At 41.6% G+C, this 20,247-nt stretch overlaps 1 protein-coding gene across 1 annotated transcript in view; it reads left to right on the plus strand.

Moving 5' to 3' along the window:
- The window catches only part of LOC129826234 (hemicentin-1-like), a 77,668-nt gene continuing 57,421 nt past the window's right edge, over window positions 1-20,247 (plus strand). The window contains exons 1-6 of the mRNA XM_055886736.1: window positions 1-274; window positions 3,424-3,494; window positions 3,831-3,989; window positions 7,902-8,024; window positions 19,634-19,805; window positions 20,081-20,187. Coding sequence (XP_055742711.1) covers window positions 1-274; window positions 3,424-3,494; window positions 3,831-3,989; window positions 7,902-8,024; window positions 19,634-19,805; window positions 20,081-20,187 — 906 coding nt within the window. The remainder of the gene's footprint in view (window positions 275-3,423; window positions 3,495-3,830; window positions 3,990-7,901; window positions 8,025-19,633; window positions 19,806-20,080; window positions 20,188-20,247) is intronic.

The following is a 20,247-nucleotide window of genomic DNA, read 5'->3' on the forward strand; positions in this document are numbered from 1 at the left end:
ATGACCGCTATTATGTTGAAGTGCCTTGTCTTGGCGCTCTTTATTTGCGGGCACAAAGTCCTGACCGACCCGCGAGTTGAGGGTGGCCAGGAGCACATTGATTCCATGGACAGTGACAGCGCTTCAACCCTTGCATTTGTGTTCGATGTTACTGGCTCAATGTATGACGACCTCAAACAGGTGATAGATGGTGCGTCTCGGATCCTGGAAAAGACCCTCAACCGGAGGACAAGACCCATCAAAAACTTTGTCCTCGTGCCATTTCATGACCCAGGTAAAACAACTTTTTGAAAAGTTGCATAACCCTTATTATTTCTTACAAGAGTAAGATATTTAGCATTTTTGAAAAAGACAAATGACAATAGGCCTACATTATTTACATTAAACAATTGACATTAAGCAATAAGGCCTCAATCAGATCAAACATTAAACGAACTGTCCAGTGTTTCCAGATTTCTATGAAATATGACATAATTAATTACAATAGGAAGTGATGGGCCAGCTCAACCTCTTCAGGAGGATGACATCTTTCTCTGAGGAAATAGCAAGCATTTTTAAAACTTCTGTTTGAAATACAAATTTAAGGTGGGTTTTTTACAACAGTTTATTTATTTATTTATGCTTTGGCCACAAATACAAGTATAGGATGAGTCCCCAAGCGCCCCTCTTCCACTCAACCTCTATGGGAAAGCTGGAGCTTGAAAAAAAGAGAGTGCCCTAATGGCGGAGGGTGTTTGAGCCCTGATGAGAAGCATATGCTGTCTGCTTGTGTGTAATTACCCCAATCACCCCCATCCACCCCAGTAACCAACCCTGGGTGGAAGGGCTGGAGGCTGAGAAGGGGATGGTGTGCTCTGCTAGCTACACTAACGCTACATATTTTATCTGTGTTTAATTTACTGTGCCCTTGGGTGACTTTGTAAGCCTCCTAAGATTGCAAAAAAACAGGGTGACAAAGAGGCGTGACAGTGTCTATGTTGTATGGGCTCTTATGACTGAAGTGGGGACAAAGCCTTAAAAAGCCAGACAAAAAAATGACAGAGGGAGAGAGAGGGATCAATAAATACTCACCAGGTAGTCTGGCAGTCTGACATGTCCACGTATTATCAATGTCTAATAGTTATATTTGGTAAGCAATGGGATGGCAAAGCTTGAAGCACACACACACAAACACACCCACACTGCCCCTAAACCAATCTACAGGCCTCTCACTCACACTAGAGTGAAAAACTGTTCTATATGGCAAGCTATTCTATATGACAGTCAATATATTCTCTGTGTGTTGATTAATGTTTACTGCTCCATCGACCAGCCCCTGAAGGATTCCAAATAAGTGTCAGATCTTAGCAGGCTGTTATTAGTCACATTGTGGTCCACTGCAGTATGAGAGAAGCTCAGGTCACCCAACAGAGAGTGCTGACTTGAGCATTAAACACAACTAATGACTACTCAGTCATCATGGGCATTTTGAAGATGGCACAATATCACCACAGACATGCTATATTTAAGCAATAAGGCACAAGGGGGTGTGGTATATGGCCAATATACCATGGCTAAGGGCTGTTCTTAAGCACGACACAAAGCGGAGTGCCTGGATACAGCTGTTAGCCGTGGTATATTAGCCATATACCACAAACCCCTGGGGTACCTTATTGCTGTTATAAACTGGTTACCAATGTAATTAACGTAAATTCATTTTTGGTCATAGCTGTGGTATACCATGGCTTTCAGCCAATCAGCATTCAGGGCTCAAACCACTCAGTTTATAATATAGCATCTAGCATGTACTGTATGTGATACTTAATTGTCCACCAGTAATGATTTAGGGGACTACAGCCATTATTTCTGGCATAGGCCCTCAGATCCTCAAAAAGTTCTATAGCTGCACCATCAAGAGCATCTTGACTGGTTGCATCACCGTTTGGTATGGTAAATGCATCGCCCTTGACTGCAAAGCGCTACAGAGGCTGGTGCGGACAGCCCAATACATTACTGAGCTCCCTGCCATCCAGGACCTTTATGTCCGGTCGTGTCAGAGGTTGGCTCGAAACATTTCCTAAAACTCCAGCCACCAAAGCCATAGACTGTTCACTCTGCTACCGTCCGGCAAATGGTACCTGAGCATTGCCTCTCAGACCAACAGGCTTTGAGACATCTTCTACCCCCAAGCCATAAAACTGTTAAATAGCCAGTGCTAAATAGTAAATTAATGGTTACCGAACTATCTGCAATGATTCTATCTTGCACTGACCCTACGCAAACCATATACACAGTCAGTCACACACACTACATTGATACTCCAACACAAACACACATACATACACATTACACACACACACACACACACACACACACACACACACACACACACACACTCACTCACTCACTCACTCACACACACACACACACACACACACACACACACACACACACACACACACACACACACACACACACACACACACACACACACACACACACACACACACACACACTTTTACACTCATCATTTGCTGCTGCTACTCTGTTGTCACGAACGTCGTCAGGGAAATGACCGGACCAAGGTGCAGCGTGGTGAGCGTACATTTTCCTTTATTATAAATGTCACCAACAAAACAAGCAACAACAAAAACGAATGTGAAGCTTACGAGGGCTATACAGGCCACTAACAAAGACAACTACCCACAACTAAGGTGACAAAACAGGCTGCCTAAGTATGATTCCCAATCAGAGACAACGATAGACAGCTGCCTCTGATTGGGAACCACACTCGGCCAAACACACAGAAATACAAAACATAGAATGCCCACCCCACATCACACCCTGACCTAACCAAATAGAGAAATAAAACGTCTCTCTAAGGTCAGGGCGTGACATCTGTTCTTTATTTTAAGCGTATTATTATTTATCCTGATGCCTAGTCACTTTACCCTGCCTTCATGTACATATCTTCCTCAAATACCTCATACCCAAGCACATTCATCTGGTACTGGTACTCCCTGTATATAGCTTCATTCTTGTGTATTTTATTTTATTCCTCGTGTTAGTATTTTATTTTTGTGCATTGTTTCGAGGAGCTCGTAAGCAAGCATTTCAAGGTGAAGTCTACACCAGTTGTATTCAGCGCATGTGACAAATACCATTTTTATTGGATTTGAGCAGCATGAACTGCTGTTGAAATTAGTAGTACCTCCATTTAGCTATTAACTCCAGAAATCATGGATGACTGAGGACTTTAATTACTCAATGTGGCAACTACAACATCCTTTTCCCATTTTTTATTATGTTCCAAGAGCTAAATAACAAAATAGGAAAGACCTGTAGTTTTCATAGTAGATCATCCAGCACCATATCATTTTTCAGTGCAACTGACTTAGCTTTTTAATGATCTGTTAATAACATCCACATTATGTTTTCTCCTAGACATTGGCCCTGTGTCCATCACCACTGACCCAAAGAAGTTCCAGCAGGATCTGCAGGAGCTGTTTGTCCAAGTGTGTACCAGAACCAAAGCCTGATACAACGTTATAGCTATACCATCTCTGCCAGAACATCCGCCAGACTCCATATGATAGGCTTAACATACATTATATCAATCTGTAGACCAGGAAGGATATAGGATATACAGGATATGTAGATATGCCGACTGCTTAGAATATGACGCCAATTGTCTCTACAGTCAATACAGTATACGTTTCTAAACTAAATAGGATTATGGTTAGGCTACACAGCACAGGTCTTTAGACTATGCATAGTGATGCATTTCCTGTTCCTATTGAGGCCCTCAGTGATGGCGTTGGATCAATGGTCTGTGTTTTGTCTTCTCTCAGGGAGGTGGAGACTGTCCAGAGATGAGTATAGGAGCCATAAAGAAGGCCCTGGAGGTGTCCCTTCCAGGCTCCTTTATCTACGTGTTCACTGATGCCAGAGCCAAAGACTACCGCCTCAAACGGGACGTACTGCAGCTGGTGCAGCTCCGACAGTCACAGGTAATGATTGCACTCTCGAAAATGCTGGGTTGTTTGGTTGACCCAACTGCTAGGTTGCAGGCGTTGGGTCACTTAGTTAGGTTGTTTGGTTGACCCAACTGCTAGGTTGCAGGCGTTGGGTCACTTAGTTGGGTTGTTTGGTTGACCCAACTGCTAGGTTGCAGGCGTTGGGTCACTTAGTTGGGTTGTTTGGTTGACCCAACTGCTAGGTTGCAGGCGTTGGGTCACTTAGTTGGGTTGTTTTCTTTAACCTTTAAAAGTCTAGCCCCATAGAAATGCATTAAATAACACATTAATAAATGGCTGAAAAGACTGTAGAAAAAATAATTTTAGAAATAAGGTTTTGAAGTGTCTGTCCTATATCTAGGAGATAGAAATATTTTTGTTTTTTTGACAAATGTTTAACCCCTTATTTTTGTTGCCACAAAACTACCTCCATACTTCCAGGAATTTGGATGAGTTACCTTCAAACAAGTCCCGTAACTCTCATGGGGGTTGTAGAGCAAAACAGAGAACGCCATCGTGTTCGTGAGAGTCTCATCTTTCCATAGAGTTTTTGTGAGAAGACCGCTTTTTGGTATGTCTCATGGTCTGACAAACACCGCTGTAGCTCGGCCACCTTCCACCGCAGATGCTACCTTAAACTGACAGATTTTGATGGGGATTTTTTTATTATGTTACTTAGATTGATGCACGGGTGCGTCATTAGACTCTTTAAGGATTAAAAAGAGCAAGGTTAGGTTGTTGAGTTATTGGTGCTGGGATATTGAGATATGACCCAGCAGGTCAGATTAGAACACTGGAGGAGTAGTTTAGTAGGGGCGGGGCTTTCATATAGTTATTTTTAGTCACCCATGAGAGTAAATGTAATTCCTGTTCATCTGTTCTGTTGTATAATTATCATGTGCTAAGGTTGAACATTGGCATTTTTCTGCTTCATTGAAACTTATGGAGCAGTTTAAATGTACACAATTGTTACCCGAATGAAAATGGGGGAGGGTCAAGCTTTTTACATTTCAGTCAGGGGGAGAATTTAGTATTTTTTTATTTAGTCCAGGAGAGGGTCATGTAATTTGCAATTAATTAAATGTTGTACTGGTCACGGTGTGAGAATTTGTTGCTTATTATAGTATCTAATGTGTGCCCGATGATGCCCCTCATCCCTGATTTTCTGCTCATCGCGCAATAGTGTTTGCCTAGTGTGGTCACAATAATATGATCCATAGGTAATATTATAGGCTATAGGCCTAGACTATAAGAAGAGCATGCACGGAGAAGCGCAGGGCAAAGTTATTTTCTAAAATAATGTACTTCCTTCCCGAGTTTTTACGCTGCTGGGATGATGTATATAAAACTAGGCTACACTGCATTACACACTGCAATGGATAGATGTTCCCAATCATGAGCCCTGGCCTGCCCTGCTCTTGCTGATGTAAACCCTTTTGTGTTGCCTAACCAATGACTGTGCTGTGTACGGTGGCACTTCAGGAGGTGAGTCAAAGGTTACTTCAGAAAATAATGTTTTATTTGTCCCAATAATGCTACATATATGCTTTACGTGTGGAATAGGCCTTCTACTTTCCTGTTCAGTTTAATAGGGAGAGCGTGAATATGAAAAGGAGGACCGGAAGTAAGCTTGCTACTGCTATAATTGATTTTATTGATGTTTCATTGTCCATAATGAAATTATTTATAAGAGTTATTGACCTCCGAAATTAGCCATATTCAGGGAATTTACATAATTTACATTACTATGGCAGCCGTGGAGATGGACAGCGAATGGGTGCTGAAAGTAGGCTAATTTGAGAAGGTCTAATTCATTTAAACAATCTTAATTTTAATTAGACTTTAGGCTACTAACAACAAGAGGGCTGTACCCTATTTAGTCATATTCAAGAAATAAGAGGTAGGCCTACCTGTTTGACAGACAAAATTATAGTCTACTATCCATAGATTTTGTCAACCAATTCCTTCAGTCTCCATGCACTCCATAAATATCTCAGTATCAGTAAAGAGCTTGGTGTGTTAAGTTAAAACCAGGGCTCAAATTGAGGGGTAATGTGAGGGTATTGTGGTCTTTGTTAAAGAAAATGTATAAAAGCATAGGCCTACCCCTTGTTAGTTTAAGATTTAAAAAATTGCATATGATATATCTTTGGTTTGCCTCTATGACATTCAGAGGCTGCGCTACAGCCTTTTGTAGCCAAGAAGACAAAAAATGTACTTTACTTTGGAAGTAATGTGTGATTTTGTCACTACACAATTGACGTTCGACATTTCAACAGGCTATTTAACAACATACTAACTCTAAATCAGTCAGGAGCAAGCCGGGTAGCCTAAGAAGGAACGGGACTGAATTATTTAGGCTATATTATTATTATTTCAAGGCTATAGCCTGCCATTTAAGAAATCAATTGTGAAGCAAAAAAGCATTTATGACACGCTACAGGCTGGCAGGAACACTCAGCATGTCAGCATGTCATACTTCAAAAACATGCCTATAAATGTTGCATTAAGGCTGTATAAAATGTAATTAATTACTTATAATTAAATAATAATGAATCAGAAAATGCCTTATCAGACTATACAGTCATTCTACAGTGCCTTTGAATTAACTTTCAGATACACGAGTTTGGCCAGTCTTTGGTTTGAGGATCATGCAGTGAGCTATGCATGCCTAGTTTGTTAATTTAGCCTAGCAGATGCTCTTATATTCCTATGCCCTAATCACTGTCAACACAAATCTATTTTATAACAGCAATATCATGGAATAAAAAAGAATACATTGCAAAAAAGTTACAATGGCATATAGGCCTACAGTACCTGCTGTGTTAAACAACAAATTGCTTTTTCTTGAATTAATTGATGATCAGTTACTTCAGTTGTAACTGGTTCTGTTGCTCTCAATTTTTAGAGTTGATAGACAACTTTAGCACTGTTTCAAACTTAGACTATCCTCTTTTTTAACAATAGCCTGTATAGAAGTCAAAATGTCTGTGGTGCTGCAGCATGCGCTCATTCAGTGTCATGTTCTGTTTTGGTATTAAAAAATATTCTACTTGTCTCCGGTCATGCAAAATGACAGAATTGCATGAAATGCGTTTATAAAATATTTTTTTTCCTTTGGTTGGCTAATAACATGATAGATTCATGCAGTGTTTTTATTGTAATGATATATTTTCACCCATACCCTTGTCCGCGATGATCTCCGTATCCACAACCTTCTGGCTACTCTGCCATGTAATGCTTACAAAACGAAGAACAGTTTCTAAAAGTGGATATCTAACGCTCTGGGCTGGGTTTCCCCAAAAACATTGTAGCACTAAGATAGTCTTCCGTCCATTTAGTGTCAATGGAATTAAGATGATCTTAGTGCTACGATGCTTTTGGGAAATCCTGGTCTGTCCTAGGAGTGAGGGTAAACAATAGGCATGTTCTCTGCTATTTTTGTAAGTGTTCAAGGAGGGTCGGGTTAAAATATATTTTACTGAATGTAGGGCCATCCATTTTTATTTCAGAGAGGTCCAATTTTCTCCAGGCACCCCTCATTATAAATAACGTACAGTCTCTTACAGAAGTGTACAAGTTCAATAAAATCCTATAAAAATCCCATTGCTGGGGTGCAATAAGGTGGCAGATCCTTATTATAATATTCTAGAAGAATGTGGAAAATACCCAAATGATGGTTAAATTAACCCATGTTTGGGTAATCACACAGCCCAACTAGCTCAGTCAAAATAACCCAGGATGTGTTCCGTCCAATATTTACTCAGCAGTGGGTTACCAAAAAAACCTAATTAAGTTGTTTTTAACCCAGCATTTTTTAGAGTGTGATGGCAATGTATGATAACAATATTCTCATGAAAGGTCAGTAGTAATAACCATCCACCGCTGTCTTCTGTGTGCACCCAGGTTGTGTTTGTGCTGACTGGGGACTGTGGAGACCGCTCTCAGCCTGGGTATAGAGCCTATGAGGAGATCGCTGCCACAAGTTCTGGACAGATCTTCCACCTGGACAAGCAGCAGGTCAATGAGGTGAGAATCAGAAGAGGAGAGTCATCAAACTCATTTATATACAGTACCAGTCAAAAGTTTGGACACACCTACACATTCTACATTCTACATTGTAGAATAATAGTGAAGACATCAAGACTATGAAACATATGAAACATATGTAGTAACCAAAAAAGTGTTAAACAAATCAAAATATATTTTAGATTTTAGATTCTTCAAAGTAGCAACCCTTTGCCTTGATTACAGCTTTGCACTCTCAACCAGCTTCCCCTGGAATGTTTTTCCAACAGTCTTGAAGGAGTTCCCACTTATGCTGAGCACTTGTTGGCTGCTTTTCCTTCACTCTGCGGTCCAACTCCTCCCAAACCATCTCAATTGAGGTCAGGTGATTGTGGAGGCCAGGTCATCTGATTCAGCACTCCATCGCTCCCCTTCTTTGTCAAATAGCCCTTACACAGCCTGGAGGTGTATTGTGTCATTGTCCTGTTGAAAAACAAATGAAAGTTCCACGAAGAGCAAACCAGATGGGATGGCGTATCGCTGCAGCATGCTGTGGTAGCCATGCTGGTTAAGTGGGCCTTCAATTCTAAATAAATCACAGTGTCACCAGCAAAGCACCCCCACACCATCACACCTCCTCCTCAATGCTTCATGGTGGGAAACACACATGTGGAGATCATCCGTTCACCTACTCTGCGTCTCACAAAGACAATGCGGTTGGAACCAAAAATCTCAAATTTGGACTCATCAGACCAAAGGACAGATTTCCACCGGTCTAATGTCCATTGCTCATGTTTCTTGGCCCAATCTAGTCTCTTCTTCTTATTGATGTCCTTTAGTAGTGGTTTCTTTGTAGCAATTCGACCATGAAGGCCTGATTCATGCAGTCTCCTTTGAACAGTTGATGTTAAGATGTGTTACTTTAACTCTGTAAAGCATTTATTTGGGCAGCAATTTCTGAGGCTGGTAACTCTAATGAACTTATCCTCTGCAGCAGAGGTAACTTTGAGTCTTCCTTTCCTGTGGCGGTCCCCATGAGAGCCAGTTTCATCATAGCACTTGATGGTTTTTGCGACTGCACTTGAAGAATCTTTCAAAGTTCTTGACATTTTCCGAATTGACTGACCTCATGTCTTATAGTAATGATGGACTGTCATTTCTCTTTGCTTATTTGAGCTGCTCTTGCCATAATATGGACTTGGTCTTTTACCAAATAGGGCTACCTTCTGTATACCACCCCTACCTTGTCACAACACAACGGATTGGCTCAAACACATTAAGAAGGAAAGAAATTCCACAAATGAACTTTTAATTGAAATACATTCCAGGTATACATTCCACCTCATGAAGCTGGTTGTTGAGAGAATGCCAAGAGTGTGCAAAGCTGTCATCAAGGCAATGGGTGGCTACTTTGAAGAATCTCAAATATATAATATATTTTGATTTGTTTAACACTTTTTTGGTTACTACATGATTCCATATGTGTTATTTCTTAATTTTGATGTCTTTACTATTATTCTACAATGTAGAAAATAGTAAAAAAATATATATATATAATCTTGAATGAGTAGGTATGTCCAAACTTTTGACTGGTACTGTATATTTTTTCAATCACACTCATGAGGGTGTGCTGAGTCAATGGTCAACCATAAGTGAGATTTTTCTGTAAGAATTATAGGTTTTTAGTCTCTTCAGGATATCTGTTTAAAAAAATGCAGGCGGGTTCAAATTAACACATGGTGTATGGAGAATATTTTATATGTAAAAGCAGTCGAAAGAATAGCGAAATGAACCCAATATCACTCATACATGTAATCATAGTGTATTTTATTGACACACATAAAATATTTTTGTAGTGCATATTAATGGTACCAGGAACTATATAATAGTGGTGAGTGATTACTTTATCTCAGCATGTAACTGAACCACAAATCTTGGAAACCTAAGTCAACGGAGCTCAATAACTCGCAGTCAAACTTAAAACAAGACAGAGTTTCCTTTGGGAGAGACACTGGTATCCTGCATGTCATCAGAGGAGATGGCTGTGCTGAGGAGATGGCAGCTCTACACTTGAGCCAAGTATTACTGTTCACTGGAAGGTGGCCCACTGAACCCCTGAACCCAGCTCTCTATGTGTGTTTTTATGTGTTTCTGCCTTTCTTTCAAATCGTGTCGGTCTTTATGTATTCATGTGTATGTATGTATGGTGCGTGTATGTATGTGTGTGGGATCTGGTTCTATTAACACTTCATTACCTCCACAGTTCATTGAGGAGTGTTTGCATGTCATATCCACATTGTAGGGCATAGCTGTGCAACAGTATAATGGTTAATAATGAAGAGCTGAGGGACCACATTCACACCACCAACAGAAACCAGTCCTCTCATCGTGGGCCCCAGCTGGCCAGAGTGTGGATTGCCTTTACATGTTTTAAAGTGACCACTCTCACCTTTCAAATGTTATGCTAATTGACCAGCTCTCCACTCATTTAGCATGGATCAACAGAACTACAATCCTATTTCAGATGTACAGTACTCCTGGGTGGCATGGTATTACTGAATAAATTTAAATCCTTTAATCCTTGGAAGCTGCATACCTCAAATCTAACTAAAATCTCCCCTCTTAATATTAGTTTAATAAAGTGTGGCCAAATCAAATATACACAATCTTTTGTGGTCTCATGCAGAGATGTGAAAAGAAAACAGACTGCTTATTTTACTCTCTAATACCAGGATATGATCTGTCATGGCTTCCCTCTTTCTTTCCAACACAGCTGCCCTCTTGAGCTGGCTCCAAATCCACACACAACAGCTCATTGTGAAACCTTGTGTGTGACACTCCTTAAACTCTTAATACTTAACTTGTTGTAATCACTGGAGCAATCTGTCAGCAAGCCCTCGGGTAGAAAAAGAACACTAATGCGCTGTTTAAAACCTCTTAAGGACATGCCCCTTCCCCCCCCATTTTTGCCTACAATTACATACCCAAATATAACTGCCTGTAGCTCAGGCCCTGAAGCAAGGATATGCATATTCTTGGTACCATTTGAAAGGAAACACATTGAAGTTTGTGGAAATGTGGAAGGAATGTAGGATAATAACACACAATAGATCTGGTTTAAAAAATAAAAACGATTATTTCACCTTTAACCAGTTCGGCTCGTTGAGAACAAGTTCTCATTTGCAACTGCGACCTGGCCAAGATAAAGCAGAGCAGTTCGACACATACAACAACAGAGTTACACATGGAATAAACAAACATACAATCAATAATACAGTAGAAAAATCTATATACAGCATGTTCAAATTAGGTAGGATAAGAGAGTCAAGGCAACAAATAGACCATGGTGGCAAAGTAATTACAATATAGCAATTTAACACTAGAATGGTAGGATGTGCAGAAGATGAAGTTGAGATACTAGGGTGCAAAGGAGCAAAATAAATACATAAATACAGTATGGGGATGAGGTAGATTGGATGTGTTATTTACAGATGATTGGCATACTGAACTCTATCGGAGAAGTAGTTGGTGAACCAAGCGAGGCAATCATTTGAGAAACCAAGGCTGTTGAGTCTGCCAATAAGAATGTTGTGATTGACAGAGTCGAAAGCCTTGGCCAGGTCAATGAATACGGCTGCACAGTAATGTCTCTTATCGATGCCGGTTATTATATCGTTTAGGACCTTGAGCGTGGCTGAGGTGCACCCATGACCAGCTCTGAAACCAGATTGCATAGCGGAAAAGGTACGGTGAGATTCAAAATGATCGGAATCTGTTTGTCAACTTGGCTTTCAAAGACCTTAGAAAGGCAGGGTAGAATAGATATAGGTCTGTAGCAGTTTGGGTCTAGAGTGTCTCCCCCTTTGAAGAGGGTGTTATGCTGATGAAGGAGGACCCAAAAGCGACGTAATAGAAACAGAGTCTTTATTCCAGTTTTAAACAAACAATGATTCTCCTGGATATTATCAAAGGTAAATCCAAAACAGGAAACTGAAAACCTCTCGTCAGTAGAGAGGAACGACTGGAGACGCGACCACAGACTGCAGGTCGCTTCAGGAAGGCACAGACCGTAGCTGACATAGACACCTGCTCACACGCAGCATCTGACAAAGGCAAAAACACGACAGGGCGGAACAAGGACACAGAGCAGCAAACCTCAAACAAGAATCCGACAAAGACAGAAGCGGAAAACAGAGGGAGAAATAGGGACTCTAATCAGAGGGCAAAAATAGGGGACAGGTGTGAAAGAGTAAATGAGGTCGTTAGGAGAAAGAGAAACAGCTGGGAGCAGGAACGGAACGATAGAGAGAGAGAGCGGGGAAGGGAGAGAGGGAGGAGGAGAGAGAGGAATAGAAAGAGGGAAAGAACCTAATAAGACCAGCAGAGGGAAGCACAGGGACAAGACATGATGAACAAAGACAAAACATGACAGAGGGGGATGACCGCGGCAGCATTCCATCTATGGGAATCTCAGACGATACGAAAGAGAGGTTGAACAGGCTAGTAATAGGGGTTGCAATAATTTTGGCAGATCATTTTAGAAAGAGAGGGTCCAGATTGTCTGTTGACCGGGGTAGTGGTAGCCAGGTGGAAAGCATGGCCAGCCGTAGAAAAATGCTTATTGAAATTCTCAATTATTGTGGATTTATCGATAGTGACAGTGTTTCCTAGCCTCATTGCAGTGGGCAGTTGGGAGGAGGTGCTCTTATTCTCCATGGACTTTACAGTGTCCCAGAACTTTTTTGAGTTTGTACTACAGGATGCAAATTTCTGTTTGAAAAGCTAGCCTTAGCTTTCCTAACTGCCTGTGTATATTGGTTCTTAACTTCCCTAAAAAGTTGCATATCATGGGGGCTATTCGATGCTAATGCACTAATGGTAAAAGATAATACAAAAACAACTGTTCTTTTGTATTTTTTTGTACCATCATCTTTGAAATACAAGAGAAAGGCCATATTGTATTATTCCAGACGAGGTGCAATGTACATTTTGGCCACTAGATGGCAGCAGTGTATGTGCAAAGTTTTAGACTCATCCAATGAAGCATTGCATTTCTGTTCAAAATGTTGTATCAAGACTGCCCAAATATGCCAAATTTGTTCATTAATAACTTTTTATGTTCAGAATTGTGCAATCTCCTCAAACAATAGCATGGTATTCTTTCACAGTAATAGCTACTGTAAATTGAACAGTGCAGTTCGATGAACAATAATTTAACCTTTCTGCCAATATCAGATATGTCTATGTCCTGGGAAATGTTCTTGTTACTTATAACCTCATGCTAATCGCATTAGCCTACGTTAGCTCAACCGTCCTGTGGAAGGGATACATATCCCGAAGAATTAAACTTGAATTCTGGTCGTAATGGTCATGGAGGCCATCCTCAATTTTCAGTGTGTGAGGGATGTGAGAGGGCTGAGAACCTGGCCAAGAGAAATCTTTCTGGGCTCTGGGAGGTTTCATCTATGCTCTAATCCGTGCGCATGGATGATGTCTGTTCTGTTGCGTGAGCCGACCATGAGCTCATGGGTTATTGCTGTCCATCTATAAACTACTCTAGGCTGTTTATGATCACCTTGTCAGCAGCCTGGCTAATGCATGTTCGTGTCTCTGTGTTTCAACTCCACACGCACTCCTCACTGAAGTGGCTGGACTTCTTTCCATAGAAGAACACTAGTAACATTGGCCCAATGGTTTCCTCATCAGGTGGGCCCAGTAGTGAGTTAAAGGGACAGGGGTTTTTGTTAAAAGATCAATTAAATCCACTTAATCCGTATCCTCTGTCGTGTTCCTGATGTTAGTGAATAAAGCCAGTCTCTGTAGTCTAGACCTGCTCTCAGAAACAGGAAGACAGATGTGGTAGACTCTTGCTTGTTGTCTGGGGGAAAGGCAAGGCAGGTGTTTTGAGGTTCCCATCCAATAGGAGAACGGGGGTCCATCTGGGACTGATTTGGCCTAATAGCCTAGTTTCTGGCACCCTGTCTCCTCTCTCACAGTGATGGTGGTAGCGGCTTAACCCCAGAGCCGGAGTTGGGAGACCCCTGTGTGCAAGGAGGGCTGTGGTCTATAGGTTCCCCAACCACTATGGGAGAAACATTCAAGCGGTCTGCTGGGGGGTTTCAAAGGGGCATGAGGAGGAGGAGGAATCCCTGTAGAAAACAACCTAGCTGGAAGATGAAAAGAACAGTGTATCTCCTCAGCCTTAGCTGACCTTCCTCTGGCCACCCTCCTTGCTCTAGTCCTAAAATAGCAGAGGTGCTTCTTCCTGACACAACACCACGTGCCTGTTCAGTCGAGACACGGTAGATGAGGTTTCAAAGACCCGTAGATCCTCTGTATTCCCCATGGCTCTGGCAGGGAGCGGCTGTTGCAGCAGCAGAACGCAGCATGTTCCTCGAGACACACCTTGGCCAGACCAAACAGCATCGCCTCTATCTCTGTGTCTCCCCTGTCCCCTATGTCCCACACTAACAAATAATGGTTCTAAATTGTACCAGATAGGGGTTCTTTGGCTTGTAACCACAGCAAGACCCTTTTTAGTGCTATATAGAATGCTTTTTTGAAGGTTCAATTAAAACCATGCTCATAAGGTTCTAAATGGAACCTGTATGGTGCTACAAAGAACCCTTTCCTAAGGTTCTATAAATAACCATTAAAAAAGGTTCTATGTAACACCAAAAAAAACGGATCCGCTATGGTTACAACTCTTTTTTATGGTTCTTTATAGAACCTTTTCTCAATCTGAAAGGTTCTTTGTAGATCCTTTTTTTATTCGGGTCAGACAAATTGATAAAATTTCATAGGTGTTATTATTGCGTTAATTGACAAGTTGAAACAAGTGCGCTACATCTGGAACAGCTGGTGGTCCCCTGAGGAGAGAATTGAAAACCTCTGACGGATTTAATCAACTGTTCTCAATTGACTTAAGGCCATGCATTTGTTTTTCACAAGACACCATCACTGGCCATAGTCATATGTAATTCATAATGGCATAACACAACATATTAAATAAACTGGAATGATCTCATGGTTGCACAAAAAGCGCTGTGCGTAAACCACACCCCGAAATATTCAAATGAGCTGCCTCCCGTACATTTTACTTATCATTAAAAGAGCTGTAAAGAACTTTTGATGAGCTCAAAGGGTTATTTGAGTCATTAGGTTTCCACAGAACCATCAACCATCCCAAAGAACCCTTGAGACACCCTAATGTTTTAGTGTGTAAGTCTTTGGGGAGATCTCCCTAGGTGCTTGAGATGAAATATACACCGGTTTGAGGCAGATGTACAGTGGGTCACTCTATAGCAGTTTCCTGCTCTGCTGGGGATGGCAGCACATGTGGCAGAAATTACAGCTGTTTCCAGTTGTAAACTCAGAGAGGATCCAGCTGCTGTCAGCACCCAGTGGGCCGGCTTTGCTCACTCTAATCTTCTCCATTATTCCTAAATATATTAAGATGTGTTGAAATAGCCCCATTTCTCAGAGGGGCCACTGAAGCAATGTTTTCTGTTTGTTTTGTTATAGACACAACGCAACCATAAGGTCTGTACTTGTACTACGATTATGGGGTCAAAACAAATACAAGACCACAGTTGCTTGTTAAGCACTTGAAAGATGGAAAAAATGATGATCCGGTCAGAAAAAAATAGATTCAGTTATACAACGGGTTCTTCTCTTCTTTTCCTGTAATGGGGAAAGGACACATTGTTTTTTTCTTCTGAATCCTAACCACCAACATGATTTCACCTAGAGGGTTGAGTATATAATCCAACATTGAAATTATACCTGTCAAATATTGTACAGTAATAGTCAAGGGGGAAAGTATTCTCAGTGATGATTACTCATGAAATTGATTGTAATAAAGCCCCCCAGGCTTATTTCAGACTCGGCGGAAGCCAGGCATTGGCTAATCTGTTCTCTGAGAATAAGATAATGACCCTCATATCAGAGTGAAGCCTCCACAATCCCATCAACCCAAGACCAGACCAGTCCTCTCAGGCCATGTCCGCTATTTAAAACCCAATCAATTTGCAGCGTTCGGCAGTAACAGAATACATCTAGCCTGATGGATTACAAAAAAAATCAGATTACATATACATTTGAAAAAGTAGATGATTACTTCTAGAATGACTTTAAAATTCAGAAAGGATGTCTGCGGGATTTTTTTTGATGAAGTTGGTGAAAAAAATATTGGCCTCCTTTCTTCAGGTAGGTCCCTTCCCGTTTATTTCCGTCTGCTTCCATTTAAGAAACGTTTTGCAACAGAATCGGATGAAAATTATCAAATCAAATTATATTCGTCACAATACACATATTTAGCAGATGTTATTGCGGTGTAGCTAAATGCGGGTTGTTCCTAGCTCCAACAGTGCAGTAGTATCTAACAATTCACAACAATACACACACATCTAAAAGTAATAGAATGGAATTAAGAAATATATAAATATTAGGACGAGCAATGTCGGAGTCGAGATATCAAAATGTACAACAAAAACGTAAACAATACATTTTTCACATGCAAATACCACTTTTGGGAGTGCTCAAATCATTTATTTTTCAACTCGAAGCAATGAGCCCAATCATTCCATCATAAACAACAGAGTAGGCTAATTATTCCATCGTTTTGGGGTTATACTCAGGTAAAACAATTTGACTAATCTATATTTCCATATTTCTAAGTTCTATTTTTGAAGGGGTATTATATTAATTGGAATAACTGAAAATATGACTGACTGTTGATGTTTTTTATGTAAAGATATAGCCTAATCATATTATTATCTGTAGTAGAAAGCAGTGAAGCCTGCAAAAACCAACCCATTAAGTAAAATGCAACGTCCATTTATGGACAGCTATGTAAACTGTAACACTAAGGTAACCTGCCTAAATGACTACTGACCCGTAGCACTCACATCTGTAGCCATGAAGTGCTTTGAAAGGCTGGTCATGGCTCACATCAACACCATTATCCCAGAAACCCTAGACCCACTCCAATTTGCATACCGCCCCAACAGATCCACAGTTGATAAAATCTCTATTGCACTCCACACTGCCCTTTCCCACCTGGACCAAAGAAACACCTACGTGAGAATACTATTCATTGACTACAGCTCAACGTTCAACACCATAGTGCCCTCAAAGCTCATCAATAAGCTAAGGACCCTGGGTTTAAACACCTCCCTCTGCAACTGGATCCTGGACTTCCTGATAGGCCGCCTCCAGGTGTTAAGGGTAGGTAACAACACATCTGCCACGCTGATCCTCAACACAGGGGCCCCTCAGGGGTGCATACTTAGTCCCCTCCTGTACTCCCTGTTCACTCATGACTGCACGGCCAGGCACAACTCCAACACCATCATTAAGTTTGCCGATGACACAACAGTGGTAGGCCTGATCACCGACAACGACGAGACAGCCTATAGGGAGGAGGTCAGAGACCTGGTCGTGTGGTGCCAGGAAAACAACCTCTCCCTCAACATGATCAACACCAATGAGATGATTGTGGACTACAGGAAAAAGAGGACCGAGCATGCCCCCATTCTCATCGACGGGGCTGTAGTGGAGCAGGTTGAGAGCTTCAAGTACCTTGGTGTCCACATCACCAACAAACTAACATGGTCCAAGCATACCAAGACAGTCGTGAGGAGGGCACGACAAAACCTATTCCCCATTAGGAGACTTGGCATGGGTCCTCAGATCCTCAAAAGCTTCTACAGCTGCACCATCAAGAGCATCCTGACTGGTTGCATCACTGCCTGGTATGGCAACTGCTCGGCCTCTGACCGCAAGGCACTACAGAGGGTAGTGCGTACGGCCCAGTACATCACTGGGGCCAAGCTTCCTGCTATCCAGGACCTCTAGACCAGGCGCTGTCAGAGGAATGCCCTAAAATTGTCAAAGACTTCAGCCACACTAGTCATAGACTGTTCTCTCTGCTACCACAAGGCAAGCGGTACCAGAGCGCCAAGTCTAGGTCCAAGAGTCTTCTGAACAGCTTCTACCCCAAGCCATAAGACTTCTGAACATCTACCCAGACTATTTGCATTGCCCCCCCTTTTACACCGCTGCTACTCTGTTATTATCATCTATGCATAGTCACTTTAATAACTCTACCTACTAACTGGTGCCCCCGCACATTGACTCTGTACTGGTACCTCCTGTATATAGTCTCGCTATTGTTAATTTACTGCTGCTCTTTTTACTGCTGCTCTATTTTTTATTTAAACTGCATTTTTGGTTAGGGGCTCATAAGTAAGCCCCTAACCTAAAATGCACACATAATTTGATTTAACATTGATTTATCCTGCAATAGATGTAATATACATTTTTGTCTTCTTCTAATCCCTCTTAAGCAGGTTGACGTTTATTGGGATGAGTCTTGTCCTTGAAGCAGAACTGAGTGAGGCTTTTTGGTCTTAATTTAAGGTTAGGGTTAGGCATTAGGGTTAGCATTGTGGTTAGGGTTAAGGTGAGGGTTAGGTTTAAAATCAGATTTTATGACTTTGTGGCTGTGTCAGCTTCTAACCTGCACCTCTTAAGGGGAAATGCATTTAAAAGTAACTGAAACTAATGAGATTATATGACTGAGTTTGGGTAATCCAACAGTTACTGATAAAAAATGTTGGGCATGTAACTAGTAACTGTAATGGATTACATTCAGAAAGGATGTCACGACCGTCGTAACTTTGAAGAGAGGACCAAGGCACAGCGTGATATGAATACATCTTCTTTAATGAAGACAAACAAACGAACAAAAACAACAAACGATCGTGAAGCTAAACAAACTACGTGCACACATGCAACATAGACATAGACAATAGCCTAATGCCTATGGCTGCCTTAAATATGGCTCCCAATCAGAGACAACAATAAACAGCTGTCTCTGATTGAGAACCAAACCAGGCAACCATAAACTTTCCTAAACACCTACACTGAACACAACCCCATACACTCTACAACACCCCCTATACAATACAACCACCCAAGACGAGACAAAACACACAAACATCCCCCATGTCACACCCTGACCTAACTAAAATAATACAGAAAACAAAGATAACTAAGTCCAGGGCGTGACAAAGGAATATACCCAACCCTGCCAAATTGACAGACAGTAAAAAAAGTTCAGCCATATATAGCCTAAATTGATCCTGCACATTGGACCTGTTAATAATCTGGAATAGATCTCAGGACCAGGGAACCAATGCCATGATTCATTAAAAGAGGTGTGCAGAAGCATTGCCCTTTCTGTCAGACAGTGTGCTAACTTCCACTGTGAGAGAAACTCCTCTTGGGAATTCATGCTTAAGAGTGCAGAAAACTGTATGTTATCTTTTTGACAGTTGAGCTGTTTCACTTTCCTTTCGTTTATGGAAGATCCCTTTGAGACATAAGATGGTACAAAGACCAGCTTGCAGTGTTGAAGCAGACAGTTTCAGAATCAGAGAGAGGTCACATGCACATCCTTCCTGTCCTTTCCCTCTAATTGGGTTTCTAGTAGAGGTCTTTGCTAGAAAGTCTATCTATATAGTCTAGTCTAAGTCCCAGACCACCCCTGTCTAGTCTGTCCTCTAGCTGTGTGCTGTGTGGGGTGTGCTGCTATCTTGCTGAGATGAAGTCTTCTCTCCTGCCAGGTCTTGAAGTGGGTGGAGGAGACCGTGCAGGCCCTGAAGGTTCACCTGCTTTCCTCCAATCATGACAGTGCTCAGGAGAACCACTGGGAGGTGCCCTTTGACCCCAGCCTGAAGGAGGTCACTGTGTCACTTAGTGGGCCAGCCCCTCAGATCGAGCTCAGGGATCCCCTTGGTACATCATGCTTTCATTATGTATTTTCACTGTATAGATAGCAAATAAATTTGTCAATACTTGAGAATAATACTATATATCCATCAGTGGAGAATGCTGAGGGGAGGACGGCTCATAATCATGGCTGGAAAGGAGCTTGTGGATTCCACTCCAGCCATAACCATGAGCCTGTTCTCCCTGATTAAGGTGCCACCAACCTCCTGTGATATCCATTTTGCTGAACATTAATGTTATTTAAAATTTTGAAATTATATTGTCATGTCTCAATTGCTTAGGTCACACTGTTAGAGTGGAGCAGGGCCTCACAGAGCTCCTGAATATCCCAAACTCTGCCCGTGTTGTCAACCTGAAGTTCCCCCGACCTGGAGCCTGGACTCTGAAGGTACTGTACAGTAGATCCTCCTGACGTGATCATCCTGCATTGAGAATGAGATAACTGCTT

This window comes from Salvelinus fontinalis, chromosome 28 (genome assembly GCF_029448725.1).
Source record: "Salvelinus fontinalis isolate EN_2023a chromosome 28, ASM2944872v1, whole genome shotgun sequence".
NCBI classification, from domain to species: domain Eukaryota; kingdom Metazoa; phylum Chordata; class Actinopteri; order Salmoniformes; family Salmonidae; genus Salvelinus; species Salvelinus fontinalis.